The sequence below is a fragment of the Oreochromis niloticus genome, linkage group LG13 (genome assembly GCF_001858045.2).
Source record: "Oreochromis niloticus isolate F11D_XX linkage group LG13, O_niloticus_UMD_NMBU, whole genome shotgun sequence".
Taxonomy (NCBI): domain Eukaryota; kingdom Metazoa; phylum Chordata; class Actinopteri; order Cichliformes; family Cichlidae; genus Oreochromis; species Oreochromis niloticus.
The window spans coordinates 30,876,281-30,896,130 of NC_031978.2; the positions used below are offsets into that span (position 1 = coordinate 30,876,281).

The 19,850-nt window shown below is 41.1% G+C and overlaps 1 protein-coding gene across 6 annotated transcripts in view; it reads left to right on the top strand.

Moving 5' to 3' along the window:
• Positions 1 to 19,850, top strand: part of vps8 (VPS8 subunit of CORVET complex) — an 85,916-nt gene that overhangs the window by 56,333 nt on the left and 9,733 nt on the right. For 3 of the 6 annotated variants that reach the window (XM_005461432.4, XM_005461433.4, XM_019366341.2), the window contains 17 exons: positions 43 to 85; positions 448 to 520; positions 2,280 to 2,399; positions 3,488 to 3,559; positions 4,792 to 4,911; positions 5,725 to 5,781; positions 6,537 to 6,619; positions 7,213 to 7,297; positions 7,398 to 7,496; positions 9,538 to 9,627; positions 9,759 to 9,770; positions 11,188 to 11,234; positions 11,630 to 11,774; positions 16,284 to 16,373; positions 17,873 to 18,055; positions 18,132 to 18,213; positions 19,176 to 19,258. In XM_005461432.4, the coding sequence (XP_005461489.1) occupies positions 43 to 85; positions 448 to 520; positions 2,280 to 2,399; positions 3,488 to 3,559; positions 4,792 to 4,911; positions 5,725 to 5,781; positions 6,537 to 6,619; positions 7,213 to 7,297; positions 7,398 to 7,496; positions 9,538 to 9,627; positions 9,759 to 9,770; positions 11,188 to 11,234; positions 11,630 to 11,774; positions 16,284 to 16,373; positions 17,873 to 18,055; positions 18,132 to 18,213; positions 19,176 to 19,258 (1,484 nt within the window). The remainder of the gene's footprint in view (positions 1 to 42; positions 86 to 447; positions 521 to 2,279; positions 2,400 to 3,487; positions 3,560 to 4,791; positions 4,912 to 5,724; positions 5,782 to 6,536; positions 6,620 to 7,212; positions 7,298 to 7,397; positions 7,497 to 9,537; positions 9,628 to 9,758; positions 9,771 to 11,187; positions 11,235 to 11,629; positions 11,775 to 16,283; positions 16,374 to 17,872; positions 18,056 to 18,131; positions 18,214 to 19,175; positions 19,259 to 19,850) is intronic. The other 3 variants (XM_005461434.4, XM_003456680.5, XM_013265012.3) reach the window with 1 other exon arrangement.

Consider the following 19,850-nt stretch of genomic DNA (forward strand, 5'->3'; position numbering starts at 1 on the left):
CCTAATATCAAATATAATCTCTGGATTTCTCTTCTTGGTTAGATGAGAACGTGGTAATGGGAAACAAACTACTCGTGTACATAAGGTAACTCATACAAATATCTATTTATTCCTCAGTTTATTATAGCCCAAACCTCTATTTGGCATATATGCTACTTTTACTGTGGAAGAGGAGTCAAACGTTTATTGTGATTTTAAGGTCGTGGCTTTAGAGGTGCTAAGAAAAATTCCCAATGCATTAAATTGGATTGTTTGGAATGAAATTAATTCCAAATGTAAAGCAAAGAGCCCTCACCCACTGTGTTTGTGCACTTCATTTGAACTTTTTACAGCCATTAATCTTTGTATTTTGTACACAGTATCTTAACACTCACCACTGTTTATACATACATCTGACAATATATATATTGTGTGTGTGTGTGTGTGTGTGTGTGTGTGTGTGTGTAGCTGTTGTCTTGCAGGAAGAGCATATCCACTTGGAGATATTCCAGAAGACCTTGTGGTTCAAGTCAAGAACCAGGTATGCAGATACAGTTTGGGGTGTTTGTTGTATTGATTAACTACAAATAATCCTACATGGCAATGATTTGTAGACTAAGACGTGATGAGTAAGAATAATTCTCTGCTTGGGGTTACCTCGTGTCTCTGCTGCTAATTAAAAATGTGGAATTGCTGGCTCTGACAGTGGCTTCCATTTACCAAACACAAGACTCATCAGTTGGCTCTCCACCTCCATGTGATCTTATATCAGCTTGAATAGCCTCAGACCTCTCTGTCCATGTGCTGTTCGTGTCCACTGTACTATCTCCATCATTTTAAATCACAGAGCCTGCAGGTCCATTTGTACTATGAACGTCTATTATCAGTTAAGACTGTTGCTCTTGCTAGTTAACAGAAATACTAACTGATTAAACACAGTTTTCTTCAGTTCAGTTCAATCTGATAGCACCCAGTCACGAGAATGGAGGACTGTCTCGCTCCATCAGAGGAAACTGGACATAACCAACCAGAGCGATGTGCTGATATTAGAAAACAAGGCTAAGTACTTACAGTTTTAGTGATATAGCAGAGCAATATAGCTGGTTGGGTCAGTCCCCTCCCAGCCTTTTTTCAAAATCAACTGGATGTTTGCCTCATTTCACTGAGTCAGTGATCATCCTCAGTATAATAGGGACTAACTGTGTCTAATAAGCCATCTGGGTCACGGCCTTCCCAGAAGGGAAAGCAGGAATGGGATTCAAGAGTTCAGTTTTGGAGATCATCACTCACAGTGTGATTCAGTTTGGGATTGTTAGATTGTTAGAGGAACACCAGACGATGATCTGAGATCAGATTTGCAGTCCTCAAACTACAGAATCTGTATGGAGGAAATCTTAATAAAGATTCAACCTTTAATCTTCGTGTGAAGCCATTCTTTTGCTTTAGATTCACATTTGGGGTCATTGTTCTGTTGAAAGGTGAAATTCCTCCTCGTCGACAGCATTCCAGCAGACACCTGAAGGCTTTGGGAGAACAGTGAGTTCAGGGAAGCTGCCAAGAGACCTACAGCAACACTGAAGGAGCTGCAGGAATTTCTGGAAGTATTGGTTGTGTTGTACATGTTACAACAATCTCCAGCATTCTCCATATCTCGTGTTTAGTGCAAAAACAACACTTTGCATCGTCAGCAGAACACCAAGCCCACTGTGAAGAGTGATAGTGCCATGCTTTTGGACTGCTTTTCTTCAGCTGTAACGGGGCCTTTAGTCAAGATGATGGGAGGAATACACAAAAAGAAGCTGAAGAGGAATTTCACCTTCAACATGAGCGCTACAGGTTTACACTGAGAGTCATGTTGAAGACAAATACATACAGATTAGATATGCAGACGTGTAAAGATGCGGTACGATTTTCACAGGATGTCGTTAGTAGTATGTGAACATCTTTTGTTTTAACACATTTTTATATCACATTTAACATCCGTTTATTTGAAGTGTTTTCTATGTCTGTTTGGTTACAATGTGCAGGGTCCCACACAGTTCAGCATCATTTCAGGTGTGATTGTTAGAATGGTTCGTTTATAACATCGTCTGTTGAGCAGCACTGAAATGTAACTTTATCTCTGAGTTTCATAGTTTTAGACTCGTTGGTTTGTCTCATCGTGTCTCTCGGATTAGCCGACTAAGAAATTGGTCACCGGGAACATCCGTGGATTACTCACAGAGAAACCTTTCAGTGATACTGGGGCCTTTTTTCTAAACACTGGTAACTAATGTTTGACATGTTTTTGTGTCCGTCAGGTTTTTGACTTCCTAATCCGTCTCCACTCAGCTGACTCGTCCGAGGAAGAGGAAGTTTTTCCATTTATTCGTACACTCCTCCACTTTGACACCAGGGAATTTCTCAACGTTCTCGCCATGGTGAGATTAAAAATTAAAATGTAATCAAAATGTCTTCAGATCTGGGTTTTTTATTTGAATTTTTTTGTTTTTGTTTGTGGTTTAGCCTGGCTTGGTTTGACAGTTTAGTGGTTTACCCAGTTGGCTGGTTTCCCTGGTTCGACTGCAGGAGGAGACGCAAATCTCTCTGGGAAGATCATCTGTCATTAAAATATGGCAAACAGAGACAGTAACAATTATGAACATAAAGAATCTTACAAAGACAACTAGTGGGCATACAGAGACTGTGCCAGCGGTGGAAGCCTTTCCCACAGCCACTGATAAAGTGCCCCCTCATGTACAGTATCCAAATTCTTTACTGGGTTTATTGGATGCCAAGTTAAGCTCCTTGATATAAACTTGGAATAACTTTATATAGATACTTTTCCAAGTTCCTCACATCAGCTAGCTCTGTCACACAGGACAGTGTCGCATTTATCAGTGCGCTTCAGTGCTAACATGCACATTTTTTGTTTTCAGATATTGAGTTCACAGGTCAATGTTTGTGGCTGTTTTTTGGACTGTCATTTGTGACCCGTTGTTAATATTGTGTCAGAGAACTCGAATGCAGGATGCACAGAAAGGTTTAACAGTTTATTTCACAAACAGGAGTAAGAGTGTGATGCCACATGAGTGTGGTAGAGGAGCTGTGCAGGTATGCAGGGAACTCCAAGCTCAAGATCAGTCCAGGCTTTTCTTTTATGTCTGTTTGTTAACTTAGGAGTGGGAATTAGAGTTGACAGGCAGGGTTGCAAGGGGGGAGGGGTCAGCAAAAGTCAAGACTTGGGCACTGGGCCAAAACCTCAGGGAAGTGGAAATGTTAGCAATTGTTGAATTGCTGAAAGTGTCGTTCCCTTAATGCAGAGAGGCAGAGTGAATGTGAAGCGACAGGTCAGCACTGGGAGGCCACCACAGTACCCTGAAGATCACCTTTAAGTGTAGATATATTTTAAAAACCACAGAGTGCAGACCGATGTGGGAAAGTAGAGTTTCACTCAAAACAGTGAAATGTCAGTTATAACTTTTATGGTTGTTCTTCACTCATTAGGATGTTCTCACTTCTTTTTTAGACATTTGAAGACTTTAAAAATGACAAGCAGGCCCTTGAGTACCAGCAGAGGATAGTGGACATCTTACTTCAGGTAAAATGACACTGTGGACAGTACGGACCCAGGACGCACACGACAGCTGTGAAAAACTCTTTATTATTTGTTCACACAAGCGTATTATGTGTCGTGGCAGCCGTGGCCACCCACACGCTGCTCTCCTCCAGCTCCGGAGTCACTGAAATAGGCAGAGTGCAATTGCTGAAGTGTTTGACAGCCTCCCTGACACTACACCCTGAGCCCGCTGCACCACCCTCCTCTGCAGCGGAGCCACACACAAATATCTAAAATGCTGCTGGGTTGTTTAACTTCTTCAATATTTTGTTTATTTGATCATTTTATTTGAGAAAACACATTTGATTCATGTGAATATCCTCATGCAGCCAACATTAGGTTTATGGTAGCCACATTTTAAACAGACAAACTCATTAAAACACGTTCTCTCCAGTAATCACGTTTAGGTTTCTGAACTATAAATATCTTCACTGCTGGATCATCTCAGTCATCCTGACACAAACTTTCTCGTTGCTGTTGTTTGACTATGATTACTCTTGTGTAAGTTGGCACTCGTGTCTTTTCTTGCCGTTTCCTTTCCTGAGGAATGGTTTCTTTACAGCCATTTGTGACCCAAAGACCTGATGCATCTCTCAGTCGTGTGTTGGGTCTTTGCTGGATTTCTTTTTCCTCTGTCTTAAGGACAGTTTTTAGGCCTCGCACCTTTGTGAAGGACACAATAAAAAACAAGTCTTCAGATGTTTGGGAATCACTTTGTTGGTAGACAATTATTATTTTATGTCTGTAATAACTATGCTATCTTTGGCATTTTATAGATTCAGCTAGTGGATGCAAATAAAAGAAATAGTCTGAAAACTTCTGGCTCATTTCTTGCATTTCTTTGTTATGATTGAGTGATTAATCGATCAATGTTTAATTGATGAAAACAAACAGACAAAACATTCCTCTGAAAATGGTCTGGGACCAGGACTGGACTCAAAATTAGTCCAAAGAAACACCTTCAGTCCTTCAGAAAGTAAATCTGGCTCAGTGGAAGAAATAGACAAAGAAATGATGGTGGCTCAAGACTTTTGCACAGTGCTGTAGCTAAAATCCAAAATAAGAAATTCTTTATTTTATACCATATTTGGGAAATAAAAAATGACGTAATGGAAAGATAACAAACTGTGCAAAACGTATAAAGTTTACTCATGTAGTAAGGTACAGTTCATTTGTATTGTTTCTAACTGTTGTTTGCATTTCTGTTTTTCTAGGTAATGGTGGACAACCCAGACTTTACTCCCTCCCAAGTGGGCGGACTCTTCACCTTTTTAGCTCGTCAGTTGGCCAAACCAGACAACACACTGTTTGTGAACAGGAAGCTCTTTGATCAGGTGACCAGTCAGCTGTCATACGTTCAGTTCAGGCTCTTTTTGAACCAGGCCGTCCTCAAAGCAATTTCAATGTTTATTCAGCATTTCTTATATGACGACATCACAAGCTCAGCACAAAAACCACATGACCACGACCTACAACCCTAATATATTAATAAATTGATTTCCTAATTTGGGGGACAGCATGGAATCCTGCCTGGATTTAGAGGAGAAACTAGAATCATTATTCTCGTTGCAAAGCAGCTTCCAGAACTGTGACGAAGCTCAAACCAAAAACATGCACAAACACAAACTTTTACTCTGCTTACTTACTTGTCTTGAAATAAATTAGTTTTTGATTCTGTGTTGTTCAGAGCTTGGAACAGGTGAACCGTGGCTGCATCAGGCAGCCCCCAGCGCCTCTGTTTATAAAGTCTTAATTCATTATATTGGTTAAACTAATACCTAAATATATGTTGGTCAGTATTAAGCAATTAAGCATGCATATCAGCAATATCACATATAAATTATGAACATACTTAATACCATTTCTGTCATTCAGCATCATGTATAATGATGGGCCACATTCCTAATCTGCCATATTCCTGCAGTCAGTCTCACACACAGACGTCAGCTGGCAAAGTCGAAGCTGGATCACGTCTGTGCACATGTTAAGTCCTTTTGCCCTCTCCCAGATGTAATGAGAAGCCAGCCAGGCGGACTCTCGACAATAAACTGAAAATTAATCGATGACATGTTTCAACTTTGAGTCTTTAAATGAATTTGTTTGTCTTTACTCTGTCCGATCTTTAAATGATCTCATTCTCTGTGTAGGTGCTGGAGTTCCTTTGTTGTCCGGACGATGATTCCCGACACACTGAAAGGCAGCAGGTAAAATACACAAACCGTCCGTCTCTCTGTCATACCTCTGTGCTCGCTCGCCGATAGGCGTCGACCTCCTTGGCACAGGAACCAGACACAGTGTTTTCTATAACACTGATGTCGCCGCCTGCTTTGTACTCTGGTTGTAAATGTGCCTCAGGATCACAGACTGCTGGGGAGTGCAGGTCCTCAGAGCCCTACGGCTGATGCTGTCAGGGCCAGCAGTATTCAGCATGCTATCCATATAGCATAGAAAACACACAACATAGAAAATGCATCAAATGTTTACACTGAGAACATGAACTGTTTTAAGACAAACATGAGCTAATTTTGAATTTGGCATTCGAAGCAGCACATCTGAAAAAAGTTGGACAGGTCTGTGTTTCCCACAGTGCAGCATCCCTCCTTCTTTTAACTACAGTCTGTAAACACCTGTGAATGGAGGAGAGCAGCTGCTGTTGTTCTTGTCTGACATACAGCTGTGGGCAGGAACGTCGTATCATTTCACTCAACGGATCTCCTTCCAGGATCGACTGATTGTGCAGCATACATCTTTAATAACTGTGACATCACGTGGATTTAGAGAAAATCCCAAATAAATTCAGACTTGAGCATACAAGTCTTGATGAGTGTATTCAAACCTTTGACCACAGCTGTTGCATTCAGCTGCGGGATTCAAGCTTAATAACTGAAGAACTAAACATGTGGAACTGCTCACATATTCTGGTTTCATGTTTCAGCTCTTTTTTGTGATTGATTTAAAGGTTCTGCTGGAGCTTCTGCAGGTCGGGGGTGTGGTCCAGTTTAATGAAGAAAGACTCCTGATGCTGGCAGAGAAAGCCAAGTTGTAAGTACCTGAACACAACGAAGGAGAATTTTAAAAACTTTTAACTGCAACTTTCATCAACACTTACAATAACTGCATATGCGGTTATTGTAAGTTTTGATGAAAGTTGCAGATAGATTTGTCCCAACGCATAGCATGAAGCCATTTGATCGATAGAAAATACAAATATTATAGTGTTTTATTGCCGCTTTAACTTTGTCAATATTTGATACACACAACATATTTGTGATACACCAGTTTCACTCTTGTGGATGTGGATTTTCACATCAATACTGGTGATATAAGATTGTGGATCTTTTGCCTTACATAAGTTCTGCTACCTGTGAAAACAGCTGAGAGAATGGGAATTTATATATGAATAAATAGTCTGCCCCAGGGCAGCTGTGGCTACAACTGTAGCTTGCCTCCACCAGTGTGTGAATGTGTGTGTGAATGGGTGGATGACTGGGTATGTAAAGCGCTTTGGGGTCCTTAGGCGGGGGTAGTAAAAGCGCTATACAAATACAGGCCATTGACCATTTACCAAATAATGTAATTCAAATGGTAGCAATGCTATAGGTTTTTCTTATTATTATACTGTCTCTTACCACCAGCTACCAAATCTGTGAATTTCTTTATGAGAAGAATCATCAGTATGACATGATCATTGACTGCTACCTGAAAGACCCCCTCAGAAAGGTACGGCAGATTATTCAGTTCATTTGACTTAAAAGTGTAAACTTGCAAATGTAAATATTATATATATGGAATAATTGACGTGTGTGTGACTGTTTGTCAGTGGGAAATCTTTAACTACATCCACAACCTGCTGTCCATGCCTGGATACAGCAACGAGGAAAAACAAAGAGTCAAGAGCAAAGTGCTGAAACACATAAAGGTTAGTAGATACACACACACACACACACACACACACACACACACACACACACACACACACACACACACACACACACACACACACACACACAGCTGAGCATTGCATCCTGGTACTTGTTACTGTGGTGGTCATATAGTCGTGGGTGTTTAAAATTCTCAGTACAGGTAGAGATTTCTAACATGTTACAGTAGTTCAAATACTGCAGGTAGCAGTAAGTGTTTACAAAAGATAACAGCCTATTTTGGCTCTCTGTGAGATTCAGTCCTCAGAGATCCACTTTGGTTTCATTTTTGACTCAGTCTTTTTTACAAATCGAGTCAACACTTCAGATCTGAGTGTTGATTTGCAACATACATACATTGCAAACATACATAATTAATTATATAATTAAATACAAGTGCGTACGTACATAATTAACATATATGTATGTATATATGCACATACAAAAGTCTAAGAAGGCAAGCAGTCCCCAACTCTGGCGTCACTGTTACTGTGAAAGATCAACAGTACAAGTATTTGTAATTTTGTCTCTGTACACCAGCTGAACTCCAACATGAAAGACAATCCAGATGGGACTGAAGTGCAAACTGGAAGCTTTAATTCAAGAGGTTTAACAAAAGTGTGGCCTTAACTGTCCAAAATGGCATAGATCTCCATTTTCAGAAGCTCAGAAATCAGTCTGGTCTGAAGGTCCGTCAAATGTCTCTGATGTCCCTCATCTATGAGCATACCGATGCTGTTTTCTCCCTTTAGATGCCCCGACAGGCTTTTACTGTTGACACCTTCAGCTGCTGCTTGTTTGTGGGTCTCTCTTGTTGTGTATAGTGCATTAACCCTCCGGTTGTGTTCACCCCCCACTCCCTTACTTTAGTGTTCCCGGTCAAAATGGACCGGTTGGTTTTAACAGCTCTTTAATTAACATAAGAAACAATTTTCACCACCAAATTCAGTTCAGTGGGTGGGTCAGTGGGTCATTCAGTGGGTGGGTCAATGGGTCATTCAGTGGGTGGGTCAATGGGTCGTTCAGTGGGACATTCAGTGGGTTGTCGGATGTAAAACACAGTATTTATGAGTTTTTTAATTTGTAAATCGGTCAGATTTGACCCAAACACGACAGGAAGCTTAAATAAAATAAATCAACAGCTGTTTTTGGTCTTTGTTAGTTTTATTCTTGCAGAAATGATTTCAGTCCACACAGAGCAGGAAGCAGACCCTACTTGTATAGTTTCCTGCCACATCTTTATTACCCTGTTGCCAGGCAGAAATCCAGTCACCCTCCACAGCTCAAACACAAGATATATGTAGTAGATATGATAATGAAGTCTTATCTGTTCACAGAAGGGAAACAGGACGCTGTCTGAGTTTGGGAGGTTCTCCATGCCTGCACTTCCCTTACATGTAGGGGCCATGGGTTAAGCATAGATATGCCACTGGAGAAAGAAAGCTATATCTTAGTATATAACAACTTTTTCACTCTGACTTCAGTAAGTGAGAAGCTGCTGTGTTGGATCACGATTAGATGAATGAAGAATCTGTTTTCTTGCCTTGAGGATCTCTCGGGTTGTTTTTGCAGTTTTCTTTGGTTATTTTCGGTCTACACTCAGAGCTGCTGTCTGATCAGTTTTACGGAGCGCTCTGTACACGTCACAGTTTATCCTGATGCTTCTGTCAGCAGTCACATCATCAGGTGACAGCCACACATGCTCATACAATAACATCGCCTCCATCACGTTTGACAGACGATGTGGTACGATGGAGTCTATGTGTAAACATAGCTGTAATTCTCACACAGTCTGAACTTCGATCTCATCACGATCAATAAATTTGAAATATTCTGTGATGAATTATAGATTTAAAACTAATTAAAAAATAGTTGCAGCATTTGCAGTCTGCTTGAATTCGTTTGCCACTGGTGGCTATTTTTAGTTTTTTTCCACATTTCTGTATTTGCAAGTTCAGGGGCATGAATGAAGTATGAAATTATCTGACCAACAATAAATTTGTAGGTGATTTTGCAACATTTTGTAACATACCTTCACAGGACGTGGTGACCCTTGACCCCAGCAAATCAGCTGACTTAGTGCTGTTTCATTTCACCACCGAGGTGCAGCAAATCATCTCTGAGCTTCAGGTAAGGTCAACATAAATATTGATATCATATCTTTTTAGTCTATGAAACCTAAACGAAGCCTCGAACAGCACAAATGGATTTAGAAATATTAAAACCTGCTGTTCAAATTTTTGCCTCCTTCTTTTAAGAAGATAAGAGATAAGGTAAGATAAGATAAAACTTTATTAATCCCTCGGGTGGGTTCCTCTGGGAAATTCGGTTTCCAAAAGCACAGCACCGACAGAAGTTACAGAGCGTGAGCAGAATATTATATATATACACATATATAAATAAAATATACGAAAGGGATAAATAGAATAAATAGGAATAAGAATACAAGTGAATTGCACATTTCAAGTATTGAAGTCTATTGCACCGTTGACTATTAACAAAAGTATTGCACAGTGAAGTGAAGAGGCACTACAGCTTAGTTGTCCCCCCTCCTTTGTCCTCCTGTTTCCCCTCCCTCTCCCCTCCAGAGAGGAGTTAAACAGTTTTGTCGTATATCAGATAAAATACATATATTGTGCATTTTTCAAAGGGCTGTAAATAGTATAGTATATTATTTACAATAGTAAATAGTTTTTATGTCGCACTTTTCTACTTCATGCAGCATGCCTCGTTCACACATGCATGTTTTTCTCTCATTAACTGCTTTTTATCTAACATTCACACTCTGATCAGTGAATTGCAGCTTTGGGTTCAGTGTCTTGTCCACAGATACAGACTCGAGCAGCCAGGGATCAAACCAGCAACCTTAGAATTAGTAGATGCGCTAACTCGTGAGCTACAGCCTCCCAGTTTCAGTTCATTTATTTTTTCTCTTAAGTCATAATGTTGGGCTTTAAGTCGTCTAATCTTAGTCCCTCTTTCAGAGCCGTTGCCGGAGCTCTTATCAGAGGATTCTGACTCAGATAGTTTGATTCCTATTGAAACTGAAGAGGGGCCCAGTTCTTGGAGGATTGCTAGACAGTGATTATGTAAAGGTTGTGTCACAGTGAGCTCTGGCAGTGCTCTTCCTGTTCCTGCTCACACAAAGGAACAGATACTAGTCCTGTTTCTGGTTTGATCCCCATCTAGAGCTCTGTTGGGCTCTTGTCAGCAGCTCGTCTCCTCTCATGTCTTCCTCACTCTTGAGCAAACCTGTGTGAACGTGGCATCCTGGAGGAGCTGGACTACCTGTAACCTGTGATACAATCTTTTGACATCGACACTAGAAAAGCAAAACTAGAAAAAAGATCATTCAGCAGCGACAAAGAGAAAGCAGTGGTCTCCATCACATCGGTAGGTTGGTGGTTCCATCCCTGGCTGCTCTGGTCAGCATGCCAAATATCCCTGGGCAAGGTACTAACCCCGAGTCGCTCTCCGATGTGTGTGAATGTTGGATGAGGCCTGTTGTAGAAAGTGCTCTGAGTGCTCCAGGAGAGTAAAAGCGCTATATAGTCGGTCCGTTTACCATCAAAGCAGGTTAAATGCATAGACGCTGCCTTCTAATAAGACATATTGGTGCTTTATACTCTGATATTCCCCTATTTTTTTGAGTGATTATGTAAAATATTATACTTCTCTCTCTCTCTCAAGGATGATCAGCTGCTTTTCAATTTCCTCAACTGCCTCTTGGAGTCGAGGTACGGTGTGCGTTTTACCATCTGCTGTTTTAAGCTTTGATTATGCTCTCTTGCAGACACAGCCGGAGATGTTATTGTCAGGTAGTTTTGCTGTTATACTTCTTTGAACTCCAGTTTAAATCCTCCACCTCAGGTGCATAGTTGGTGCCATGTAATTTGTCCAGCGGTGATTGAGTCGTCAGAAAAGATTGGGAGGCACGCAAATGTTTGCACAGAGCTTTGTGGGGACCCTTGTGCTCACCGTCTGATAATGACAATGAAAATCACTTGGACATGAGCAGAAGCCAGCGGACTCGCAGATGCACAAAGTTTAATCAATCCTTCTGCATTTCTCTCTCTCATCCTAATTAATGTTCTTCTTCTCTTCCTTATGTGATCACTTCTGCTCTTCTCAGGGAAGGCCCTCATTCAGGGTCCATCTTACCTCAAGAAGGTGACCTCCATGAGCTTCTGCTGGATTTAATGTGCCGCTTTGCCCCAGACCAGCTTCTGAGCTTTCTCCACACCTCCCAGCACTACAGACTAGAAGAAGCAATACAAGTACTGTCTATTATAATTCTTCTTTGCATGTTTTTGTGTACAAAAGTTAAAAACCAAATTATTAAACAGCTGCATTAGTTAATGTATGGAGTAATCTTGAGTGCGTCTGGGTAGAACATAGTTTATGTAGCTGTGATGCCTGGGGGGGTGTATGTGTGTCTGTACCAGAGGCCTGGAAGTATCTTAGCCCGTCCTAGGACTGCACACACGGCAAACACATGAACACATGTTCCTTTATGTTTATTAACACTTATAAATATATAGGAAGTGAAAAATGTGAATGAAGAAAAAACAGTCAGTGCATCGTGGGAAGCCCCCAGCATTCTCAGCCTATCACAGTGTAATAGGAGGGTTCAGGGTCACCTGATCCAGCCCTAACTATATGCTTTAGCAAAAAGTAGTTTTAAGCCTAATCTTAAAAGAATCTGAACTGGGAGCTGGTTCCACAGAATGTCCTGAAAGCTGAAGGCTCTGCCTCCTGTTCTACTTTAAATATCGTAGGAACCACAAGTAAACTAGCAATCTGAGAGCAAAGTGCTCTGTTGTGCTCTGTGATACTGTACTATGAGGTATTTAAGATGAGATTCTTCAAGATCTTGTCTGTGAGGAGATGGATTTTAAATTTTATTCCAGAGGTCTGGACCTTTGCCTTGGATCCAGCTGATCCCAATTCGGCATACTCTCACTCCATCACCGGTGGGTGGTGAACCCACAGAAGGATGGAGCCACATAGCTGTTCCAGTTGATCCCGGCCAGTCCAATGTCCAACCACCAGACACTCACCTTTGAGGCTCTACCCTGGGCCTGGCTCCATGGTAGAATCCTCTGTCCCAGCAGGGAACACTGGACCCTCATTTATCGCTTGTTGTGGAGTCGGAATCTCTTCTCATGCCGGACCAATTTGCATGAGACCTTACCGGGGACAAGTTCATTTATATCCTTCACTAACTGGAGTCCTGAAACTCTTCAAACCAACTATTTCTATGCAAGTGATCAGTTATCTGTTTGACAACAGAACTTTTTGTGTTACAAAGAAACCTGTGAGTCAGTTAGTGATGAATAGTAAGCTGCCGTACTTTACTTTTCTGTACAGCGACAGCTAAATTAGTGAAACACCATTACCTCTCAGGTGCATGTTTGAGAGTCATACCAGGGAGTCAAATACTTCTGATTTTTTGTTTCAGAGGAGCTACAGTATGAAGCATCGTATGCAGTAAGGATGTAACACTGTTAATAAGTGAATTCTGCAGGAGCACTTTGTTGGCACATGGCACTGAAGAAGGTGGAGGAATTAAATCCTGAAACTTAGTTACTGCACTTACAGAAAGACATCTACAGTAATGAAATGTATTCCCCACTGCTGTGTAATCCATTATTGTTAATTTAAAAGTTATTAAGAAATGATCGGACAAAGGAGGGTTTTCAGGAAACACTGTTAAATATTCAGTCTCTGTGCCAGAGGTCAGAGAGTGTTGTATAAGAAAAATCTTCGACCCATGGCGCGGGATCCGTCAAACTGCGAGACCTCGTTCACCTTGCAGTAATCAGCACAGAATAGGCCCATTTTTTTTCACCACAAGAACTATGGGGACACTCAGCAAACCGCTCCAGAGTGAGCTGGAAGCCACTACTTGATGAAGCCAACAGAAACACATCGTCTGCGCAAAGCAGGGACACAATTCTGAGACCACCAGTGGAAACCTTCTACTACTTGGCTGTGGCTAGAAATTCTGTCCAACACACCCTGAGAATGAGTCGGACTTGTTGTCGGCAGTGCGAGCCAAGCTGTTACAACGGCTGTGTAACGACTATGTGGCTCGTAACAACGGCCCACACCCGATATTCCCGGAGCACCTCCCACAGAACACTCTGAGGGACACGGTCGAATGGCTTCTCCATTAACTCTCTAATTATTAACTACTTCTTTGGGAGGACGGGTTATTTCTTCCCTCGGCCTGTGGTTCTCTGGTGCAGTTCTGTTGTGTGGTAGCCAGAGCTATGAGCTGTGTGGATGTTGGTTTTCTGCTCAGGACCCAGATGCACGATTTCTCAACTTTCTCTGTACAAAGGCAGTGATGGACCAAACCTTTCTACAACCTTTGAGTGGGGCATTACTGTGTTGCAGAAGTTGTAGTTTATGCTGGTGTCAGAATGGAATAAGAAATAGGTCCAACCTAATATCTTAAGGGTTCATTCCAGATAATAACCCAAAATGTTTGGAAAAAATAACTAAACTGAGTGCTTCCAATATTAGAAAACTAACAGTGTCTAAAAGTATACTCTGTCTATCTTATTTGAAATGAACTGGACAGATAAATGCAACTCTTTCATAGAAACATCTACTTCAGTGATGAGGAGCACTATTATGACAATGTTTTATTCTTATGGAACAAACAAGGTCTCTCTTTTTTTCTACTATGATGTTTCTATTTGTAGCCTTGAATCAAAGTAGAGCGAGTGCTACGTGTGCCTCATTCAGGAAGAGTTCTGTAAGCCAAGTTTAGATGTGCACATGAATGACGTGAACATAACTCGATAAGTGGCTGCTTAAAGTTTCTACACTTTATGATGATCCCTCAGAGTTCTGTCTGATGTCTGCTGTGATAGAAGCTGTGGGGTCCTCGTCGTTGAGATAACTCAGTGGGTTTCAGTTCTTCAGGTGTGAAGAAGATTAAAGGGTTTTTGTAATCTTTCATTGCTTTATTTGCCTTCAAGCTGCTTTTTTTAGAGGATTTACTGGAGCCTTTTAAGTATCTACAGATCCACTCGACCCAAACCCTCACAGCACACCTAACTAACCTCATTTTAAGAATAAGGGATTGCTGTGCAGCTGTAATGTTTAAATTGTTACTTTGAGACAGGATGAACACTTTAAATACAGCCTACAGTTTAACACTTTTTTTAAGTGTAAATTTAAATTCACAAGTCTTAAATGAGTCTTCTGAAATATAAAAAAATGAACAGCGTGTAAGGATGATCTACACACTGAGTGTCAATCATAAACACAGCAAGTTGGAGCAGCTCAGTGGAAAGCAGATTATGGAAAGAATAAAGCAGCATGATAGTCGTGACTGCACAGACAAGCATTGTTAAGGTTCAAAACTTTGGGAAGAGATGCAGGAGGAGATGCAAGTAACCACACTGGTCCAAGAGGTGAAGTCAAACAATGATTTTAATGAACACGCATGGGAGAATGAGCTGACCCTGTACGCAGACAACATCAAAATCTCGTCTCCGAAACTTCAGAATACAGTTTTATGCATCGGGGTATTAGAACGCCCCCTCAAGCGTCAAATAAACACAATACAAACATACGTCAAATCAAAACCACAAACCCTCAGTTAACTTTTGACACATTTTAAAAGAACAGTTGCTTCCATCTTCTTCCAGGTGCAGTCCCTGCACCCACAGCTCTGACATAGCTGTTAGGGGCGACCGTGGCTCAGGGGGTTGGGAAGCGCACCTGTAACCGGATGGTCGCCGGTTCGATCCCCGGCCTTTCTGTCCTGGTCGTTGTGTCCTTGGGCAAGACACTTTACCCTACCGCCTACTGGTGTTGGCCAGAGGGGCCGATGGCACGATATGGCAGCCTCGCCTCTGTCAGTCTGCCCCAGGGCAGCTGTGGCTACAACCGTAGCTGCCTCCACCAGTGTGTGAATGTGTGCGTGAATGAATAACGGCATTGTAGAGCGCTTTGGGTGCCTTGAAAAGCGCTATATGAAATCCAATCCATTGTTAGACATCCTGTACTTGCATCAAACCGTCACCTACACTGACATAAAAACTGCAACCCTAGCAAAACATGCTTAAACTTTCCCTTACAAAAATGAACTCTGTATGTGGGTGTGTATGTCTGTGCATGTATGGGTGTGCATGTGTTACCCTCGCTTTGCACCTTATTTGACCTCTCTGCTTATGTAACCAGGCTGAGGCCATCCTGTGTGTGATGATCTTGACTTATATGTAAAATGTATTAAACAAATGTTTCAATCTAATACCACTACTTAAAACTTAATAAAAGGTATACATGAATAAAAATGATAAAGAAGAACAGAATACAAATGTATTGTAAGCGTGTGCAATCCTTCAATAACTCATGTCATCCTCACAGTAGATTGGCTAATCATAGCGCTAACCAAAAGCTTGTAACCCTCAAGAGACGACTTCTTGAGGCACAACTAATTTAAAGGCACAAAAATGCAATGTGTATAAAAAATGATCATAGGTGCACCTGCAATGACAGATTATCATATGATTATACTGGCACCTGTAAATAAAGGTTAACATGAAATTAATACAAACTTTAAGGTAACATCAATAACTTCAATAAATGCGTCAATGCAAATGCTTGTTATATGATTATGATGCAATAGCAATAACAAAATAATAAAACTGGAAATGGTAAAGTAAAAATAATAAAAATGGCAGAAAAACAACACCTCATTTCCTTACAGCATCCTGCAGCCAGACTGAGGGGACGTGTTAAACATTCAGTGTTTTTATCTCTAGATAACTCAGAAGCACCACTGCAATGAAGCTACAGCCTACCTGCTGGAGACCAAAGGAGATGTTCATGGAGCATTTGCTGTCTTATTAGAGGTAACGACATAACATCAAAATACCAATTCAGCTGATTTTATATAGCACCACTTCATAATAGCAATCACCTCAAGGCACTTATAATTGTAAGGTAAAGACTCTACAATATTTATGCTCTAATCGTTAACTTTTTACCAGATTAACTCAAGAAAACAAGCAATGACCTCACTGCCTTACTGGCCACTTCGTTAGGTTGTCAGGTTTCACATCCTTTTGACATCACAGCTGTTTTAGTTCTTGGTGGCATCAAGGTGCTGAAACATTCATCAGAGATTTTCATTGATCTTCACATTTCACACCATCCCAAAGGTCCTCTTATTACGCAAACTGGTCCCCACCTCAGATCAAACATGACAACCCTCTTCAACCGCAAGAGTCATGTGACAGAGTGTGGAGAGAGTTTACGAACGAGAAGCAAAAAAAGAGCCGTCAGGAGCTCCAAATAAACCTCAGACTCAAACGTTAGAACAGGTTTTTCCCCGCAGCTCGCCGTGTGATAAATACAAAGAAAACGGCGGCTGTTACAACTTATGTCTAGAAATGTATAGTTTCATGCTTCGATAAAACACTTGACTCCAGGTACACGACACCCAGCTGGAAACACTTCACACAAGTTGAGTTACCCGAGAGTCACAGAACTGACAGAAAAAGCACTATTTTGTGATTTATATTGTTCTCGGGATGAGAACTGTCTCATATCGGGATCTGAGATTTTGGTCATGTTGCACAGCCCTAGCTTAACTGGTACTAAAGACCTAAAGTGTGCTACACACAAGGCTGGATGGATCCATGTTTATGTCAAATTCTGATCTTCCTATCTGAATGTTGCTGTAGAAACTGAGGCTCATCAAATTAGTGTTTCCTGGCTTCTGTTGTGATAAGTGTTGCCTCAGTTTGCTGTTGTTAGCTGAGGTGGTACGTGGTGTAATCTGCTCCTGCTGTAGCCCTTTGAGAATAACTGGCTTTAATGAGTGGTTATCTGAGCTACTGTTCCCTTCGTATCAGCTCGATACAGAATACCTGTTCTCCTCAGACTGCTAGCATTAACGAGGCTTTGTTGCTCAGAGGATTGCTCACTGGGTAGTTTCTTTTTCATACTGGTCTCTGTAAACCCTACAAGATGGTTTTGTGACAAATCCAAGCCGATCAATCAGCCTGCCTGTCACCAACGACCATGTTCAAAGTCACTTTTCACCCAAATCTTCCCAGTTTCACTTTGAACTTCAGCAGCTTGGCTTGACCTAAATGCACTTAGTTGCTGCTGTGTGATTGGCTGATTCAATACTCTCACTGAAAAGCAGATGAACACGGTGTACATAACAAAGTAACCTGTGAGTGGTATATAGGTGTTTACACAGACATTATTTTTATTTGTGAAGTAAAGGTTACAGAATCAACATATTTTCAAAATACTGAAAGACCAAGTTGTTATACTTGTTACTGCTGCTGTCTTATGGATGTAGTTCTTGTCACAAAAAGCTTTTTTGCTTTCTGTGCAGACACTGAAGGAAACACTGTGTGCTCTTACTGCTGAGAGTGACAGAGGAGCAAAGGACAGGAGATGTGACGAGGACGAGGCTGTAAGAGCCGAATCGATGCTGATGAAATTAAAGGAATCTGTGAATGACATCATTGTCTTCTGTCATCGAAGTTGTCAGGGCCTTGACCAGAAACAGAGAGAGGTGGGTGCTGTGTGTGGGTATGTTTGCAGTTGAGAGCTGACATTGCTAGTTATTATGTTTTCTCCTTACCTCACAGGTTCTCTGGTTTCCACTTCTGGACACAATGATGGCATCTCAGAAACAAGTAAAGGGGCTCAATGCTAAACACACCTCTGACGGTAACAGTTTGCATGCATCACTACACATGTAAACAAAGATGCCTCCCTGTGTTGCTGACTGTGACAGTGCTTCCTCTTCATCTGATTTTGACTTTTTGTTAATTAAACTCATTTTGTTAAAGTATAAAAAGCTACTGATGCTGAGCACTTACCTCCTTCCCATTTTCCTTTCTGCCCGCTCTCAGTCTAGCAAGGGTTCAGCAGTGACCAATGGGTCACGTTAGCATAGCTCAGGAGATAACGTGAACCATCTCCTGTTCTGAACATTGATGGTTTGATCCTGCATGCCAGAGCTTAGGCAAGATACTGAATCCTGAGTTGTACCTGATGTATCCATTGGAGTGTGAGTGCACCAATGTTAGGCTAAAGGCACAGAAAAATGTCACTTGTTCTATTGGCAGATTTTTTCACTTATTTCAAGCAAAAATATCTCGTATTAAGTGAAAAAAATGTGCCAATGGAACAAGTGAAAATCCTCCAGATCCAAGATGCACTGTCTCAAAACAAGTGCCTATATCTCACTGAAATGTTACTCTGTAGCTGATTGTGTCTTATTTTAAGTGTGATGAGATACTTTGACTAGAAATTAGACAAATATACTTGGTATGACTTTGAGCTTTTGCAGTGACCCTAATTCAGACATAGTCCATAACTATGTCTGAGTTTATTCAGTAAGAATGTCTGGGGGTGTGAGCAGTGTAGTGAACATGCTGTAACTGTAGTCCTCAGCACTGAAGTCCTAGCTCACTGTGTGGAGCTGATGTGAACTACAGAAGGACCTTTGAGCAGTGAGTGTGTGCACTACAGAGCATTTGAGCAGTGATTTAATTGCTCATCCTGTAAAAAAGACAAAAGAATTTGGTGATGCAGAGAGAAAGTTGTACATACGTTTTTTTGTTATTGTTTGTTTTATTGAATCAGTTCTTGGTGCAGCTAATTCATAATGTCTGTAAATGTCTTAGTGCTGAAGGAGCTCACAATGAAGGTTCTCAACGCTATGAGCAGCTTTATTTCTTTGCCTGCCATCATTCAACAGATCCTGCAGGTTCGTATACAGTCTGTCCATACATCTATGTGTACACACACACACACACACACACACACACACAGAGTACAGTGAGAAATTCTTAAACCCACCTTTCAGGTGTCTTGATGCATGCTCAATCATCACCATGGCACAACACAGCAGAGTAACTCGTCAGGCCAGTGGACACTCGTTCAATTAGGGCTGTTCGATATAACGATATATATCGGAAGATGATATAAAACGTCTATTGTTTCATTTTACGCTATCGTTTGTTTTGTGGTGTCGCAAAATAAACTGTTAACAGCGGCATTTTTTCATGGTTTTGATGGTCACTGTAGTGGCTATATTCATTTCTTAAAGTTCTCTCTTTCTCTTATATTTAATATAACCACACTATGGACGGACAAACGACTGTTTTTACTCGTTGTCATTAGCAACAACGATGGTAAAACCATCATGTGGCTCCGCCGTCCGCTTGTTTATTTCCCACATAAACCTTTCACAATAAAGCTGAGATCCTGTTGAGAAAAAAACAAAACATTGCAAAGCAGCCAGTGTCCCAAGAAAAAACTTTAATAGATGTTCAGAAAGCTGGAAATTGTTCCTGAAG